Source organism: Marmota monax, unplaced genomic scaffold (assembly GCF_021218885.2).
Source record: "Marmota monax isolate L192 unplaced genomic scaffold, Marmota_monax_Labrador192_F-V1.1 WCK01_AAM20220418_F8-fsc00021, whole genome shotgun sequence".
NCBI lineage: Eukaryota > Metazoa > Chordata > Mammalia > Rodentia > Sciuridae > Marmota > Marmota monax.
This window is the reverse complement of record NW_026695228.1, coordinates 885,694-904,487: the sequence shown is the minus strand read 5'-3', so window position 1 is coordinate 904,487 and position 18,794 is coordinate 885,694. Positions and strand designations below refer to the sequence as shown.

Below are 18,794 nucleotides of genomic sequence, written 5' to 3'. Positions count from 1 at the left end.
TTAATATAAATATCTAGGAAGCTACATAATGAAAAATATGAAAGGAAAATAACCCATCACATGTTAAGATAAACAGTTCTAAACAAATTAAAGTTTTATGCTCACTTTCTCTAAATTTCCTATTGTTACAATTCTTTAATGAAGGAATACGTCCAAAAGGAGTGATCATCCCCAATAAATTTTATGTTTGCTTTTTTTTTTTTAATGTCTGCTTTTTAATTTGTCCCATCATCTGTAGCAGGCAGTTAGAAGTATTGGTTCAGCCCTAGAATTACAAAACTAAACTCAACAAATAATTCAGATTTACTGCTGATGCAGTGCAAGTTACAAGTATAAATCTAAATGAAGCCACTTAAAAAGAGCTAATTTAATTCACAGCTGTGTTCAGTTTAAAACATGGATATTATTTGGGTCTCTATTTCTTTTTCTTTTCTTTTTTTTAATGGATCTGTGTGCTTTTTCTTGAAAGGCACATTAAGTTGATTAAATTTTAAAAGTATAAATTGTGTCATATATCCAGATTGTTTTCCCTTTTGAAAGTTTTTAGAATTTCTCAATTGCTGAGGACCCATCTTAGTGCCATGGATTAAAATAATAATAATAATAATGTTTTCCCCTTTAGAAATAAATGTTTTATAAGGGCATAGAAAAATATTAATCCTAAACCATTTTAGGAACTAAATCTTAGAATCATTTGGAAAAATTTCCAGGCAGCAAAGGTTTAATCTTAGATTAAAAACATTTTATGAAATGTGTTACTTTTTACCCCACAATGCTTTGAGTAGTTATGTACCTGTATGCAGCTATGTTCAGTTATATACATTTATTTTTCTTTTGCCTTTAGTGATTATTATAATTTATAAAATAGTAGATAGTCCTTCTAAATTTTATTTTCATTTGGTTTGTATCAGCACCCTGAAATATATTTTATAAAGAAGAGAAGAGGGTCTGGGGATATGGCTCAGTGACAGAGCTCTTCCCTGCATGCTTGAGGCCCTGGGTTCAATCTACAGCACTGCAAAAGAAAAGAAGAAAAAATTGGAAAGTGTTGTTACATGCTCATTGTGACTTTTGTATGTAGTATACTCACTAAATCATAATTATAAAATAAATTCCCCCAAATAATAAACTACCTGTTTACCTTTATGGCAGCAATATTTAGGTTCTACTAGAGAGTTTTCTTTCATACATTTAATGTTACTGTTTTCAAATTCTGACAGTGATGTTGATATATATAGAGAGTTTAATAGATATATATCTCTCTACTTGTGTTTAAGATCTTTTACATTGTGCTCAGGTTTTGTGTACATTTGATGTTTTTCTATTTTTTAATACCTAGTGCCCAGAATTTAAAAGAAAAAAAATCTTGCCTCCTTTCCTGGTCAGTTAGTAAATATTATAGCAAGATTTTGACATAGATTATCTCAACAATGGATGATTTTGTTTTCTAGTGACCCTTTAGCATTATCTAAAGACACTTTAGTTGTCACAATTTGAGGGAGATGTCTGTCACTGGCAACTAGTGAATAGACGCCTAGGATGCTTAACAACCTGCTCTGCACAGAACAGACCTTGATACAAAGAATATCTGACCCAGAAGGCTGTTTGTCTTTGAAATGTTAGATTAATTCAGTGGTTTCAGGAAGCAGGGGTTATTTTAAATTATTCAAACATGGATTTATTTTTGAATAAAACACAAATTGCCAGTAATTTTAAGGTAAAATTTGAACTTTTATAGTAATTTCACACATGAAGAAGACTACTTTAGGGCTGAGGCTGGGGCTTAGTGGTAGAGCGCATGCCTAGCATGCGTGAGGCACTGGGTTCGATCCTCAGCACCACATAACAATAAAATAATAAAATAAAGATATTTTTCCCACCTATAACTAAAAAATAAAATATTTTATTATTTTTTTTTTAATTTTTTATTGTGGGTTGTTCAAAACATTACAAATTTCTTGACATATCATATTCCACACTTTGATTCAAGTGGGTTATGAACTCCCACCTTCTCCCCATACACAGATTGCAGAATCACATCAGTTACACATCCATTGATTTACAAATTGCCATACTAGTGTCTGTTGTGCTCCGCTGCCTTTCCCATCCTCCACCCTCCCCCCTCCCCACCTCTCCCCTCCCCTCCCCTCCTCTCTCTCTACCTCCTCCACTGTATAACCCTGAGGGTCTCCTTCCATTACCATGCAATTTCCCTTCTCTCTCCCTTTCCCTCCCACCTCTCATCCCTGTTAAATGTTAATCATCTTCTCCTGCTCTTCGTCTCTACTCTGTTCTTAGTTACTCTCCTTATATCAAAGAAGACATTTGGCATTTGTTTTTTAGGGATTGGCTAGCTTCACTTAGCATAATCTGCTCTAATGCCAAAACATAAAATATTTTAAAAAAGAAAAAGACTACTTTAAGCCTTACCTCTCAGACATTCTCCTACCTTAGAGTATCAGGAGCGGAAACTGATGAAGTAGCTTTAGGTTGAGACCTAAAGGATGAGAAAGAATATCAGCCTAGACAGGAAGCTACATGTGCCAAGGCCCTGAGGTAAGAACAGCCAGACCTTTTTGAGGAACTAAAGGAAGAGTAATGTGATGGGAGCCTAGAAACAAGGAAGAGTAATATGAGATTTCACTGGAGAAGTTGGACAGGGATAGAACACATGGATAAGTCTTGGTGGTGAGCTTAGAGTTTAACTACTGCATGAAATCAGTGAAGTGAGTTAAGCAATAGAGACATAACCCAGTTTATAATTTTTTTAAAAAAATCATTTTCATCACTTTCAGCATGAATAGAAGAGTTAAGAGTTGAAAGCTAGAAGTCAGCTTTCAGAGACTTTTGGAGTGATCCAAGTAATAGATGGTAATTCTGGAGGTGGAAAGGGAGAATAATGAATGAATTTAGATCACAAATCATAAAAATTAAGGCAGAGCTCATTGTTTTTTCTCTATTAATGTTTGTTGTTATATCAGCAATCATACTCATATTTAACCTATAAAATTTAACCAATTTGAATTTTCCATTGGCACAATTTTTTTTTTCTTTTCAAAGTTGAAGAAATCTCTTATTTCTAGACATAGTAGCTCCTCTAATGTTGAAAAACTAATTCTGCTTTCTTTTTAAGAGAAAGGAAGCCCTGTTCATTCCCTCTGAAAGTGAGAAGATTTCTAAACAACTCCACCTTTGTTACAATATTGTGAAAGATCATTATGTTCGAGTTTCAAATAACAATCAGACCATTTCTGGATGGGAGAATGGTGTGTGGAAAATGGAATCCATATTCAGAAAAGTTGAAACAGACTGGAACATGGTAACTTAATACATGAAATTATTTAAAACTTTTGTCATTGTTTAAATATAGATTGGCTTCATTTTTCAGTTGTGTATAATGGTAAAACTGATATGTCAAAATTGTTTTTAGTAATTCTTTAACTTAAGAAAGAAAGTCCTGTTTCTACTGTGTAATCAAAAGTACACTAGGAATTCTTCCATTTATATCAAGAAAATATCCATTTTCATCAAAGAGGCTAAATTTCTTTCATGGGAAACAGTCAAGTCATCAGTTCATGTGACTGTCTTGCTTGAATACATAAAGTGTGTTGCTGTTTGATTCCTTCACAGATGTATATTACATTAGGAATTGTAGTAGATTTAGTCCAAATGCCTAGGAAGCTACATCTAACAAACTTTCATTACATAAAAATGAGAATGAGTAAGCAACAGTATTGGTTATTTTTTTCTCTGTGTCTTAAAAAAATTGAATAAAAGGGGGCTCAGACCATAGTAGTTCTTATAATATTAGATTGCACATTATTATCTCATTATCAGTAACAAGAGGCTTTGCCTTTAAACATCCCTACCCCTTAGAAGCATTCCATAAACAAACTCTGAGCTACTCAAGTGACCCTAATAGATCTGAGCATATTATTGATAAATTTTCATAGGAGCCAATTAACTTATATGAGGAGCTTTTAAAGTTAACTTGCTAAGATATTTAAATGGGAGGGAAATTGTTCATTTGTAAGATGTATTGAGTAAATTTAAAAAGTGAGTCACAGATGACGAGCTGCTAGTGTTTATGAATATTACTGTATGCTGTCACTGTAGTAGGCATTAATCAGGTACAAAAGATACAGAAATAAGGTTCCTACTTTCTTTTTTCCCCCAATCATAAGATTTTGTTATAAAACTTATGTGGTGCTTAACGTATAAATATCCAGTTTAAATCACATTATATTTTAATAAAAGTAAGGAACTTTTTATACTAAAGTAAGAATAACAGGATTATTAAAATTCCAAATTTGGGGATTTTCTTCTTTTGCTAAAGAAGTACGTAAAAATTTTAAAATTTCCAGGTGTGTATATCTGTAGTTTATATAGTTAATGAGAGAATTAACATCTTTTGGAAGACTATCTTTAGCCTAAAAATCTCCTAATCAGAAAGCAGGGTAGAAGTATTATATACTGCAAATCACTCTGTGTTGCTAACTGAACAACAATCATGCATTTCTTTTTAACCAACCATGTTAACAAGGAAAGTAATAGTGGAGAAAATAATGTTGTGTTGCAGAAGATATGATGTTCTGATAAATATGTCCTGGGGCATATTTCTTTTCTGTCTTATATATTTATTTGTCCAAATCAAATATTTACTGAGTATGTAAATATTATTTGTGCCAGGCATTATTCTTAGTCACATGAATAATAAGATGAAGATATAGTTCCTGCCCTCACACTCTAACAGGGGAAACTGGAATGTAAGCATCCCTCTTCACCACCATGCAGAGTGCTATAATAAGAATATCATCACATTACTATGGAAACACAGAGGTGGAGCAATTAGCTCTGGCTATGGGAGTTGGGCGCAAAGCTCCACAGAGCAGGCAACGTTTGAGCTGGATGCTGAAGGATGAGTAGGTGTTTGTTAAGCAAGGAAACAGCAGGAAAAAAACATGAACTACATAGCATGTTTTGAGATCTCTAAATAGAACACTGTGGCCAGAGAGAGAGTATTATATTAAAAAAGAGTTAGATGATATAAATGAGATACAAAGGCCATTAAGTGGAAAACAGACCGTTATTTGAAAAAAGCTAATGCCTTGATAATACTTTTATACAAGGCATCATTTCTTAAAACTTGAATGAATTCATTTCCACTTACAGTACTTCATATCAGTGAATAAAAATACTAGAATCTCATGAAGAGTGACAACCCAGAAGTAACAGACATCATCAAACTTGTATATTCCATTTAAAAATTGATAGTTCTTTACTAGCATGTGTGCAGTTAGGAATTGTCTAGCTCTACATCTTTCCTCAGTAATCTCCAACCTCATATCATGACAGATCTCTTGTAGCCTACTCTTGGATTTTTAGAACAGATTTTTACCCTCTCAAAGAGGTATTTTCCCAGAGTCATATGGAGTTGCTAAATTTTCTACTTGGCAAGTGTACTATTCAGTGATACCTGAATTGAAAGGGATATAGAACACTAACTAAATCAAGGAGACCAGTATATTTGGGGGGGGGGGGGAGGCAAGTGATAGTACCTTAATAAATTAGGTTAGGATGTTAATAACTTCCTAACCAGTCTCCCTCATCTGCCTTGGTCCTTTTAATCATGTGCTTCATTCTGTGACTAGAGAAATGTTTTCAAAACCTAAATTGTTACTGAGTACTCTTAGGAGACTAGCTCCCTTCTGTGACCTTGCCTTGCTTTATGCTACCCATTCCTCTGTGCGTTGCAACTGTACTGTCCATCTTCTCCACAGAACCTCCTTTACTTCCCTTTTTAAATGAATAATTGACTCTTATCCTTAGAACCTCATTTAAACCTCATTGCAGTCCCAGCTAACTGAATCCATTTCACCCTTTATAGATTCATTGTACCATGAACCTCTCCTTCATGGTATTTATTCAACAGATACATGTAAGAATAGACTATTTGTCTCTTTTTCCACTAAATATTTCTCAAGCAAAGACCTTACTTGTCATTTACTACCTTGTTACTTTTGTACTATGTATCTAGTATAATCCTCATCCCTAATAAAAGATTAGTAAAGATTTTGATTGTAAAAAGGAATGAATGTATGTGGACTATAGATAGCCAATATTATTCATCATCCTTTGGTTGATGTTAGATACTTTTGACTTTTGAGCAGTTTTATCACTCTCTTTTTCACTAACATCATTTAGCACTTTTTGGTGCATGGCATTATGTCAAGAATTCATTAATTTAGTCATTCAGCAAACATGCACCTGTCAAACATTGTGCTTGGCATGCAGGGAGGAATGACTAGAAGAAGCAAATCTCAAGGTGTACATTGACTAATGAAAGACATGGGGACCAACTGTTGAGATTTATGGAGTAAGTGTTAGAAGAATATGAATCTGCATACGATGCTATAGGAAAAACAAAAAGAAAAGCTATTGAATTCCTGAGTCAGAGAAGTCCTTGGAGCAGGAATTATATTTGAATGGCTTTTACAAGAGGAGAAAGAGAGTTTCTCAGTATGAGTATAGAATGTAGAAGGAAGGTTTGGGGGCATGAGAAATAGTATGTACAAAAGCACCGAGGTAAGAAACATCTGATACATTGGAAAAAGTAGGTAGTAGGGAATATGAAGGAGAATAGTGGGAAATGAGATTACAGCAGTAAACAGTTGCCAGGTCCTAGGGATTTGATTACTTGACAATTATGTAGTAGGAAACTATGGAAAGGTTTAGACAGGGGGAAGACATGATCACACTGGTGTTCCAGAGAAGTAATTCCAGAAACTATAAATGGAGCAAATCAGAAATACATAATAGGTGTAATTATAGTGGGAACTGAAAAGTGGATTCATGTTTAATTTCAGTGATAAAATGGAAAAACCAAAAATAAGATTCATGAGCAATACCAGTTTACCAGCATTGAATTAAAATCCCTTGAAGTACAGCTGCTCTGCTGGATGTCTTGTAGGAATGACTGACTGCAGGGTGCCTGCTGTATAGTGAACTTAATTAGAGTGAATCTTAGCAACCTAAGCAGAATAATTTTAAGAGAGTACTGAAGAATGGCTTCAAACAGCGCACTAAAAACCAAACCTCCAGGAAATCATAGCAGCCTGATAATGTAGTAATCGAAAAATCTTTAAGCAAAGGTCTTCTGTATTCCACACAAAATACATAAAGAAGCTATATGCAAATTTTTCTCAATCCCTAAAATGGTGATTACAGCCACAATCCAAAGGATAAATTCTGTTATACAGTGTGAGTAGTATGATTTAGACCTTATATCACAAATACACTGGTCTTGTTCTCACCTACAAGTCATGTATGCATAACTTACAGATGCCAAAGAGGGGCAAGGGTGGGTCACTGGTGATGGGGTCGGGTGATATATAGAATTCCGTCTAGAAGAGACAAACTCCATAACTTCTGATTTTACTAACACTCTTAAAGTAGGAAAGCAACACTTAACTCCTGAGTAGATCCACAGATTGTAAACCGAGCATGTAGAACTGTACACAGTAAACTAAACCTGTGAATTTAAAAAATTAATAAGGCAAAAACTTGTCTATCAGATAGGAAGTTAGGATCAATCAACAATTATAAGAAATGAGTTTGTTCCCCTCTAGGCAAGTGAATATTTAGAGCTTAAAAAGCTCTAAATATTTGAAGATTAATATTTTTCCCTCTAAAATAAGTTATAGTCCCTGGTTTTATTGATATTTATCGTATACGGACAGGACCATAATTAGAGGTTTTTATATAAATCCTATTATTTTGGCCTATTTTAAATTACCAAACTGAGTATCTTCTTCATTACTTCCTACCATCACCTCTACATAGTTTCTTTCAGTTGGTTAAAATGCTATAGACAGAATGTATTATGTTTAAAAAAAAGATGGATTTTCAATCTTACCTCATTTTCTAGCATAAAAGATCTCTTCATTTGCTCACAGTATATTTGTATATTTAAACACTTAAGAATTCAATCATAAATTCCATTGCATCCTTTAACTTTTTAAGATCTTAAAAGCTAAAGCCTTTAGGACATAATTTAAGTCCTCAAACAAGCATTTATTTTAGGTGTGTTCAGGAGCTACCTACCACAACCCTTCAATTACAGTTCAAAACACAGTTCTGACGTAGACCCATATGGTATAATTAAGGCAATTCTTGGAGTAAGCTAGAAATCTGAAGTTGACCTGATTTCAAACTATCACATATCCATACTTTCGGGGGGACATTCATAAACTACTGAGCTGTGAAAATACACAAGACCTAAAATTACATATTGAGACATAAATTTGAGTTTAGCTATTTCTGCCTTAGGATTACTTGCCCCAAATCTTCTGGTTTCATCCAACTCTTTCTTTCAGGAACTCCTTTGTTTGGCTCATCTTTTCCAAATAACCTCCTTTAGTAGCCAGTTCCTTGAAAGAGTAATAAAGCCATTGATAGTCCCTAGACAGATAGCCAGAAGTTTAGGGTTGGTGAAACCAGCAACTCTAAAGGAACACTCATGTAGTACTGAGTCCCACATTCTCCTTACATACAGCTGTAAGAGGAGCATATAGTAGGAACATGTCAGCATGACAGAGTGTTATAGTGGTGGCTCAGAATGTGAGTGGAGCAGTTGACAGTCCATACATCAGGTTTATCAACAATAATAGTTGACTATACACTTGTGTAGTCTAAGAAGTTCAAGACCATTTTCCTTGGAGAGTGATTGTTCAGTTGTTATATAATCTCTAACTTACTGATACTAAAAACTTTTGAATTAAATTAACCTGGGAGAAAACAGATATAGGTTGCCAAATAAAAACTAGAATGCTAGTAGTGATTGATTTTTTTTAACCTGATGAGTAAAGACTAGAATATATAGTAAAATATTTCCATAGCAAGTGTATTTTATATGGTACTTTCAAACATGTTTGCCTTAGAGCTAAAGAGAGTGTGGATTAGGTGTCTCTAAAAGAATGGAGTTTAATTTGAATGCATACTGTGAAAATAAACAAATTACATTCAAATTTTTAATAATTAATATTTAATATTTCCTATGCTATATATACAAAACTTGTGCCTCCAGAGAGCCTAAAAATTGGTTAAATTAAATCAGACAAAAACACATGTAGGGCTGAGGTTGTGGCTCAGTGGTAGAGCGCTTGCCTAGCATGTCATGAGGCACTGGTTTTTGAGTCTCAGCACCATATATAAATAAATAAATTAAATAAAGGTTCATCAACATCTAAAAAGAATTTAAAAAGTACTGGCATTTCAAGGTGAGATGAAATTATGGAGAAATTTGAAAGCTAATAGTTTGGTCTTCAGGCAGAACCAGGTACTTGCTGGGTATTCTAGACCAGACGGATAACATGAAGACAGTGACATTTTTAAAACATTGATTTTTATTAGAGCACTTAGCATTGATCAGTATAGGTAGTTGAATAAAATTTTAATACAGTGAAAGTAGGAAAGGGTTTTTTTTTTTTTTGAGACATTTTAAAGAAGTACATAGGTTTTTGTGGGAAGGTAGACAAATTGGATAAAAAATTGAAGAGTTAGATCCTTTGGGGTTTAAGCTTCAATGAATGAAGTTGCCTGTGATAAACTACAGTTGTTTTCATGTCAATATATTAAGGAGTATAGATGAAATTATGAGATGGAATGAGCTGGAAGCATCCCATAGACTTGGATGCCTTAAATTGTGAACCTTTAATGTGGTAAGGAGTAGCCAAGCCCAGTGGTACACATCTTTAATCCTAGCAACTCAGAGGCTAAGGCAGAAGGATCATAGGACAACCTCAGGAACTTAGGCCATAGCAATTTAGCAAGACACTGTCTTAAAAAATAAGAAGGGCTGGAGATATAGCTTAGTGATAAAGGCCCCTGTGTTCAATCCCCAGAATCAAAAATAAAATGGTGAAAGGATATTGATGAAAGAACAGAGAGCTCACTGGAGAAGTGGGTGTGTCACCTGTTGAACTAGTAGTTAGCAATGGTAAGGTATCTCAATTTAGAGACTGGCCTGTCTCTCTCTAGGAAAGCTTATGTGGTATCTAGTCTTAGAAGATAAATTAAGGAATAATTGCATTTAAAATAATCATTCCTTTTAAAAGCGGTATTCATCATAAAGTTTATTTTAAATAGCTTAATTTAACTTCTTAATTTAAAAGACAATGATTTACCAAAATTTTATTAGTATGTGGGCTTTAGAGCTGCACTTATAGGGCAACTGCATTCAGTTAACTATTCCAGACCAAAAAATGCTAAAAAAAAAAAAAAAAGCTGTAATAAAGTGGAAAAAAAATGTTATCAGGAAAAATATTTTCAGTGGGGGAAAATTCGTTTTTAAATAACTGTACATCGTGCCTTGTGGCAATAAAAGACTTTCCACTGTTTTCTACACTATTTGATCATTTCTGAGAATTCCTTTTCTCCCCTCCCTACTTTATAGGTGTATTTAGCCCGAAAGGAAGGATCATCTTCTGCTTATGTTTCCTGGAAGTTTGAATGTGGGTCAGTTGGCCTAAAAGTGGATACCATTTCTATTAGAACAAGTAGTCAAACTTTCCAGACTGGAATAATAAAGTGGAAATTGCAGTCTGATACAGCTCAAGTCGACCTGACAGGCGGTAAGTAAGCATTTGACTGGAAAATTAATTATGAAGTGTTTATTTACCGCTCTAAGACTGCTTGTACTTGTAGCTCTGACTTTTTCATACTGAAAAGTTGTTCATACTTTTGAGGTAAAAATGTTTTTTTTTAAATAAAAACCTGTTTTTAAATAAAAATCTGTATCAGAAAGGCTGATGTTTTTTGTGGTTGAGCATAAATGCAAGAAGAAAAACTATTTCTTTGCTTCAAAGGATGCATTTCCTCCAAAGAGAATAATATGCATTTGTATTTTTTTAAGGGTTGATTTTAGCCTACAAGTCACCCTATAGAAAATGCATTCTAAAACTATTTCTTCTATTTCTTTATGTCTGTAAAAATACCAAAAGCAAAGTGTTAATTTTTTTTCCCCCTCCAACAGATAAAAGTCTTCGCTCCTATCATGATTTTTCTGGTGCCACTGGAGTTATTTTGGAAGCAGAATTAAGCAGAGGAGATGGTGATGTTGCTTGGCAACATACCCAGCTGTTTAGACAAAGCTTAAATGACCATGAAGAAAATTGTTTGGAGATAATTATAAAATTCACTGACCTTTGAGAACCTGAATATTATAGAAAAGCTGGCAATAATCAAGAACTTACCATGGCCTAAAGTAGTCTGTTGATTCAGTGCATGCTTAGTTGGCAATTTACTACCCTCTGCTAGCATATTTCTTTTGCTGGCTATCCATCATGTAACCCTTGTTAACATATATCTTTATACTGTGGACCATAATGAAATCTTGAATTAAAAACTCCCTTCCGTACGTGATTATAATTTGGCATAACATTTTGTGCCCCCATATAAGATTTTAATCTAAATAACGTAAGTATAGTTTTAAAAGTAAAATGATGGTATTCATGATTATATACTGTTCATGATTGTGATAAAATCTTGGGCTAAAAGTAATTTAACATTTTCTGATGAGCCATTAATTTCTTTATAAGTGGTTTGAATTAGATTTTCCTAAGGTTCTTAATTTTTAACAAATGTGAAAGTACAGTATGTCATAAGTTATATAATGCATGAAAATTTTTATGATTGTAAATATGTAGGCATTTAAGAAATAAAGTGAATTATTTTACCTTACATCTTTTTAGTAGCTACTTTGGCCAAATATAAATCTTTACTATGTATGCTAAATCTTGGAAAGCACTTAATAGACATGAATTATGAGAGCATCTAACATTGGCAGCATGAATCAAATAAACATTGTAAATTCCATAATATGTGGACACTTAAATGCTTTACCTTTGAGTTGTATTTTTATCTACCTCATTGAATAAAATAATCTTGACTTTGAAACTTTGTAACTCCATTTTACAGTACTTATATACTATATGAAGTTTTTTCTAGATGTTCCATATGCCTCTCCAATTAAATGAACATTCATTAAGTGTGTATGTACAAAACATTGTGATAGTACTATGGAGGAAGCAGTAGTGAAAAAGACACAGTCCCAGGCCTCCACATTCTTTTGTGATGTCAGTAAAGTAAGTTCTCAACTCTTCATGCAGGAAAAGGAAATGCTCAGATTTTCTTCACCCTATGCAACCTCAGTAGAGCATGATATTATTATAAAATACATAATAAGATCCTGAAACAAGAGGCTTAATATTTGCCTTTTAATTTTAGCCAAGCTCTATGGAAAATCACTTATTTGCTAAAATATTACATTTCAAAAGAAGCAGTTTATGCAAATGAAGTTATTGAGTCTTGAGTGTTAGAAAGTTTTCTGGAACTCTCAGACTCTTGAGTTAATCATAGCAGCCTATAGTGGCCAAGCTCTTAAAACTGGAGAGACTTGACACCTGCCTTGCAGTGTCTAATATTAACACAGTGAGTATTTTGATGATCCTATTGACCATCCTCTTAACCTTCATAAGAAAACAGAGATCTACAAGCATTTTTATAAAGATGGTAGTAAATTGTTGGAACTGATCTGAATATATCTTGGAAAAGAATACATTCTAATTTTTACTGTGACTTTAAGCAGAAAAAAATGATTGGCATTCCAATGTCCTGTGTTTCCACAGAATTGAACTCTCAAGGAAAAAAGATGGTTACTTATTTTGGAGGGTTTGTATGGGAGGTAGTGCTGGGGTTTGAACCTAGAGCCTTGCACATACTAGGCAAGTATCCTGCCACTAAGCTTCACCCAAAGCCCCCCCCCCCACACACACACACACACACACTTTCCTTAAATATATTCCATGGTAGTTTCAACTCTAAGAGTATGTTAATTTTTTTTTTTTTTTTTTTTTTGAGACAGGGTCTTACTAAATTGCTCAGGCTGCCTGAGCCTTCCAAGTAGCTAAGATTACAGGTGTGCACCATATACCAGGCATGTTAATAGATACTATACAGAAGAGTTTGGAAATAATACAGAAATATAAGATAGAACAGTTCAGTTCTCAATAGTGTGTAAAGTTAAATCATAGTAAACTTGGAACTGTTAATTTGTACCAAATACATTTGAGAATATAGAGCCCTTGATAAACCAGTACTCATTATAGGCTATACTATATATAGTAATCATTTAGGATCTTCTAACTTAAAAGCACCTAGTCTGTTGTAGCTAAAGAATGATTGCTAGAGCACAGCATGAATAATTACACCAAGTTTTTTATTATACTTATGATTGATTGATTGACTTTTCACTGCTCTCACTCATGTTTAAGACAGATTTTTGCCCTGGTTTTGGGTCAGATCACATCATGAGAAATTCCAGTCTGCTTTCTATTGCAGTGTGTTTTGGGGTCTTCCTTCCTTCCTTTCCTTTCTTCCTTCCTTCCATCCATCCTTCTTTCCTTCTAAGTCTTGCCAGAAATCACATTCACAGGGTGAACAAGATATATTTCTGATTCTGTGGTCAATTTATAAGGAAAAGAATTACCTCTGATTAAGGGAGAGCTAGAGAATACTTTATCATCATGTATTTTTGTGGTAGGATAGGTTGTTAGAGATTATTTAACCCAAATTTCTCATTTTTCACAGAAAAACTCAAGCCCAGGGAAGTTAAATGACCAAGTAAAAAATTTAGTGAATAGTGATGTAGTCAAGATTTACTTATGTATCTTTACTTCTATCAAGTTGCAGGGTTATAGAATCATGGACTTGTGTGTGGGTTGCTGTTTTAGTAGGTGTTTCAGGAATATAAAAGCTTTAATAGGTATATTCAGTTTGAGAAAGCATTATACTTAACTACTAGAAACAAAGATTTTCCTTGTATAGCTAAGCTTTTCTAAAGTTAATTTGACAATATAAATTGTTTATACTTAATAGTCCAAGCAAATAAACTCACAAACTAATAACTCTGATCCAAGCCTGCCTTCCTTAATATTCTTGGGGGCACAGTAATAGTAGACCAGTTCATCATGATGTTTTTTTTCCTGCACTGTTACAGTGACATTCTCTATTTTGATGAAAACAGTGCTTTATTTCTAATAAGAGGTTTAGAATTAGCCCAAACATTGTGGCTACTTTTTTTTTCCTTTTAGTTATAGATGGCCACAGTACCTTTATTTATTCATTCATTTATCTTTTTGTTTATTTGTTTACTTTGTGGTGCTAAGGATCGAACCCAGTGCCTCATACATGCTAGGCAAGTGCTAGCCATAACCCCAGCCCCACACTTTTTGAGTTTCTAATGAGAGCCAGTGAGTTTCAGTGTCCTATTTGGTCATAGTGATATTGGAGAATAGTAGTGTTTCATATCCCTGTTGTACAAATGAAGAAATGGAAAGGCTAAAGGGGAGCCAAATATTTGAGTGCCTGCGTATCTGACATCCCTTTCCTATTTGTTACACTGCAAGTAAAAACAGACTTGGAAGTTGAGACCTTGCTCTCTTAATTTTCTGACACGTTCTGAGATCAATGAAATCATAGCATCAACTAAAAAAAATCCATAATTAAGCCAGAAAAACCCTCTGAAAAACTAAAATACAAATCATGAAGTCTAACCACCACAAACATCTTTTCTATAAGAGGACATCTCAGGTTGTCATGCAAACCTTGTTAACCAATTCAAAATGTTTACATTATTAAAGCCATTTTTGTTAAATGTTCTGTCAAGACATTCATAACTTAAAAGTGGTGCTTCCTCTCCTCATACTACACTGTTTTCTGAAGTAACTGCCAAATTTTTTTATGTGTCCTTGCAAAAGTTTTCTGTGGATTTTCATATCCATATGTGTATACACAAATCAGTTTTCATTGTTTGGTTCACTTCTATTTCTGTGAATAAATGTGTATCCTTTTCTGCGTTTTATATTTTTTATATGTTTTATATTTTTAGTGGTGCTGAGAGTGGAACCTCTAGTACCCAGCATATTATAGGTAAGGTCTCTACCACTGAATTATATCCCCAGCCCCTCTGCTGGTTTTCTTAATTATGTGTCAGAAATCTTCCCATTGCCATTCATGAATCTGCTACTTTTAAAATTTTTTTTACTGCTTCACAGTAAATTTCATAATTTATCTATTTCTTTAATTTATAGATACATAACATTTCCCCCGCCCCTTGTTATTCTAAGCATTAGTGCACTGAACATCCTTATACATATTTCCTTCACTTAGGATATATGTAAAGATATGTGCTTTTTAAATCTTAGTCGTAAATGTCAGATTACCATTTAAATGAGGTACAACAATTTACACACCCAGTAATAGGTGTGTGTGTGGGGGGGGGGGCGCTCATTTCCTCCCATTTGAGCCAAGGTGGAAGCTAAATTGGAATTGCGATAGCTAGCTGGTGGTCCTCACCTCCAAACTTTCGTGCCTTTGTGTGGTGTCCTTTCCACACCATAGAGCTGGCCTGTGTGGGTGGTGAAAGTGACTGGTATTTCTGAGGCTGGGCTTTGGCTCTCTTTGCTCATTCTTCAGGAAGCCAGTTGCCATGCCACCAGGACAGTCAAGGTCTGTGGAGAGGAACCAGATCAGCTTCCAACTTGCCAGGTGTTGAAATGGACCCTCCAGCCCAAGTCAAGCCTTAAAAGATTGCAGAATTGTGAGAATGAGACATCCCAAGACTGAACTGCCCAGCTAGACCCCTACTGATTTCCTAATATATGCAGAAACCATGAGAGGAAATAAATGATTTTTTAAAATATGTGTTGGCGTGATTTGTTTATATAGCTTTAGATTTCTAAAACAGCAATGCTATTTTTGCCATTCTGAAGGGTGAAAAATATCTAGTTTTAATTTACACTTCCTTGTTTACTGGTGAGATTAAAGTATTTTTGTGTTCATTTGCCATTTTTGTTTTCTATTTAAATTTCCTGTTTATAAATTTTGAAACAAAAATACATGTTAATGTGTATCAAGTACATCCACCTCTTAAGTATGGTTTCCTTCCTGTCAACTTGAGTTTGCTTGATAATTGTAATCTCTCTCTCTCTCTCTCTCTCTCTCTCAGACTAATTAGAACTTTTCTACACATCTCTTTTGAGTTACCTGTTTTCTTCTGGATCTATCCCATTGTTCATCTTGGTTCTTTTTCGTTTTACCAATGTTTTTTGAAAGTTTGCTCTGCTATTTGTATGGTTAAAGGCTGTGCTGATAACATCGGGTTGCTGGCCTAGGTTTCCCACTCCTTGTGTGATTATTTGCTCAGCAGGACCCCTGGGTTGGGAGGGACAACATAAGTGGGGTGCCTGGCATGCCAGCCTTGCACTTCACACGGGCTGTGAAAAACAAAAAAGCAAAAAGTAGGCAGACATGCTCGGAGCCCTCCGACCATTATTCCCTGCAGAATGCTCGTCTTGGTTTGTTTCACTGGGTTCCTCTTTTTCCTTTATGATTTAACTATTTAAAAATTAGCAGATTTAATATAAAGTCTGCATTTTTCAGCTTATTATGAAAAAAAAATGGGATAATGTGACAATGCTTTGTCCATAATTGCTATGTGGAAGCAGCTGACAGCCTAGCTAGTAGCTGTGTCTCCTTCAAAACAGGACCTTGCTGCATGCAGTGGCTCACACCTGTAGTCCCAGCTACTCTGGAGGCTAAGACAAGAGGGAGGATTGCAAGTTCAAGATCTTAATTGGGAAAAATGGTTTTCTTTGCATTTGCAGGAACTTAGAATCTACCAGTAAATTAATTAAGATCATAGGAATGATTAGTTTTATCAAATACAAAATGATGGAAATCTACCAATGCTTGTCTTAATTTCTGTAACTTGTACCTTTCCTCAACTTCTTTCAATTTTCCATGAGGCCAGTATACTCAGTTGTTGTCATTGTCTTTGGATTTTTGTAATGAGTAATTCTCAGAATGCTTTGTAAGCATTTTGTGAAACTAGCACTGCAAAACTGGCTGGCCCCACCATAGCACTCTGACAGTTTGTAGAACTGCCACTGGTATCATTAGTTGCACCTCCTTCCCCAGACATCCCCGTATTATTTGTTTGGAACCTAGTTTAAAAATTTTTAAAAAACAGTGAAGAACAAAGAATAATATGACATAAACCAGTTCACACTTCACTTAAGAGTCATAAAAACTTTATGATTCATTTGTCTTCTGATGAAAACCAGAACAGTACTGATGAATCTGACATCTCTTGTGGACTCAGCCCCATTTTCCCCTCTGTCTTCTCCAGTGGCATCTGTAATCAGGAATTTTGAGTTAATTTATTCTATCTTTTGCTATATACATATGTTAACTAATAACATCATATTCCTTTGTATGGCTTTAAGTCTCCAGAAATACTAGTATACACTGTACACGGTGCTCTACAACTTTCATTAGTCATTTTCTATGCCCAGGTTGATACACACAGATCTTAACCTCACTGTTGCATAGATGCCACACTTAACAGCACCCCAACTTATTTCTCCTACCAACCTAATGAAACTTGCGGTTAATTCTCAGATACAGCAGTATACAACATCAGCCTTCTTTACGACATCTATTTAGAAGGAAGGATAACAACCTTTGACTTCTTTTATAAGCCCTGAAACCGACCCCACTAGGAAAGGGGCTTTGTAGGAAGAAAAGAAAGCAATATCTTGTGGCAATAAAGAATACCGTGCTAAATTCCTGGTGACCTTGAAATATAACACTGAATGGAATTCCATGTGTGATGGCAGCATGCTCATAATTTGGAGACTATTTGGGCTTAGAAGTAAATGTTTGAAAATAAAGGCATTTCTCTCACACTGAATTCCTTGGTGGAAAGACTCTCATCTGAAATGTTATGTCATCCCTTGCAGATGTAAAAGATTTTAAAAGCAAAGAGGGTCTTTGATCTTTGGTTAATAAATACAGAACCATCAAAGCTCTTATACTTCTTGTAAACTTAAATGTGAAACAGATTAAATGCTAAAGGGGAATGATGGCGGGAGAGCTTTGTAAAATGAATCATGAAGTCGAATTTCAAAAAAATTCATGGTTGAGGAAATAAAGGCTGTAATTTCACTTAGATTCAAATCACCTCACAGGATGAGGAGTGTTAGCACTGAATGGCCATGCAATCAAGCCACGCAGGGAAATATGGTATTTTTACTACCAAAATACTATTTCCTAAAAATGCCCTGTGGCAGAGGAATTGCCCAAAAGATACCATACAAACCTAAGTTACCGTTTTCTTCACATCAGATGTGGGAGTACATGTATCTACACTCAAGTCATAGGTTCCCATGCTGCCTGATCCCCTAGTTGGGGACCAGGATGCTTCACTTCCTGTTCTTTCTTCTATTCCTCTGTAGAATACTTCCATGTCAGTTCCTGGATGCACACAGAAGCTGCATGAATGCTTAATGTGCATACTAAATAACCATGACTCCTAAAGCGTATTCTTCATGGGAGAATGGAAACATTCTGCATTTGATTTCTCAGACTCCTCTCCACATCATAAATCATGTATTCTGTGGAAACTTTTCATTTTGCTTTGTGAGTGCAAGTTAATTATTTTTCTCAGTTTGAATGCAGCATTGTTTATGCCTCATTTTTGGATAAAAGTACAATTCTGATTTCATTTATAGCAGAAGAAACTGCATACAGATTAAATTATACTTCAATTGATGAAATAATTCCTCCTGTGAACTATATGCAAGTGTTTTACAATGGGAATATGTAAATTAAAAAAGAAATGACAAGATGAGTATTTAATATTTCTGCTATTTCATTTTTGGTAAGGTAGTTTT

General features: G+C 34.6%; 1 protein-coding gene across 3 annotated transcripts in view; it reads left to right on the top strand.

The window, feature by feature from the left end:
- Positions 1-15,711, top strand: part of Ngly1 (N-glycanase 1) — a 54,842-nt gene extending 39,131 nt beyond the window's left edge. The window contains exons 10-13 of one of the 3 annotated variants that reach the window (XM_046437011.2): positions 3,134-3,319; positions 10,454-10,631; positions 14,948-14,988; positions 15,535-15,711. In XM_046437011.2, the coding sequence (XP_046292967.1) occupies positions 3,134-3,319; positions 10,454-10,631; positions 14,948-14,988 (405 nt within the window). In that variant the 3' untranslated portion in view covers positions 15,535-15,711. Of the gene's footprint in view, positions 1-3,133; positions 3,320-10,453; positions 10,632-11,032; positions 11,956-14,947; positions 14,989-15,534 lie in introns of those variants that run through there. The other 2 variants (XM_046437010.2, XM_046437012.2) reach the window with 2 other exon arrangements.
- The last annotated feature ends 3,083 nt before the right edge of the window (positions 15,712-18,794 follow it).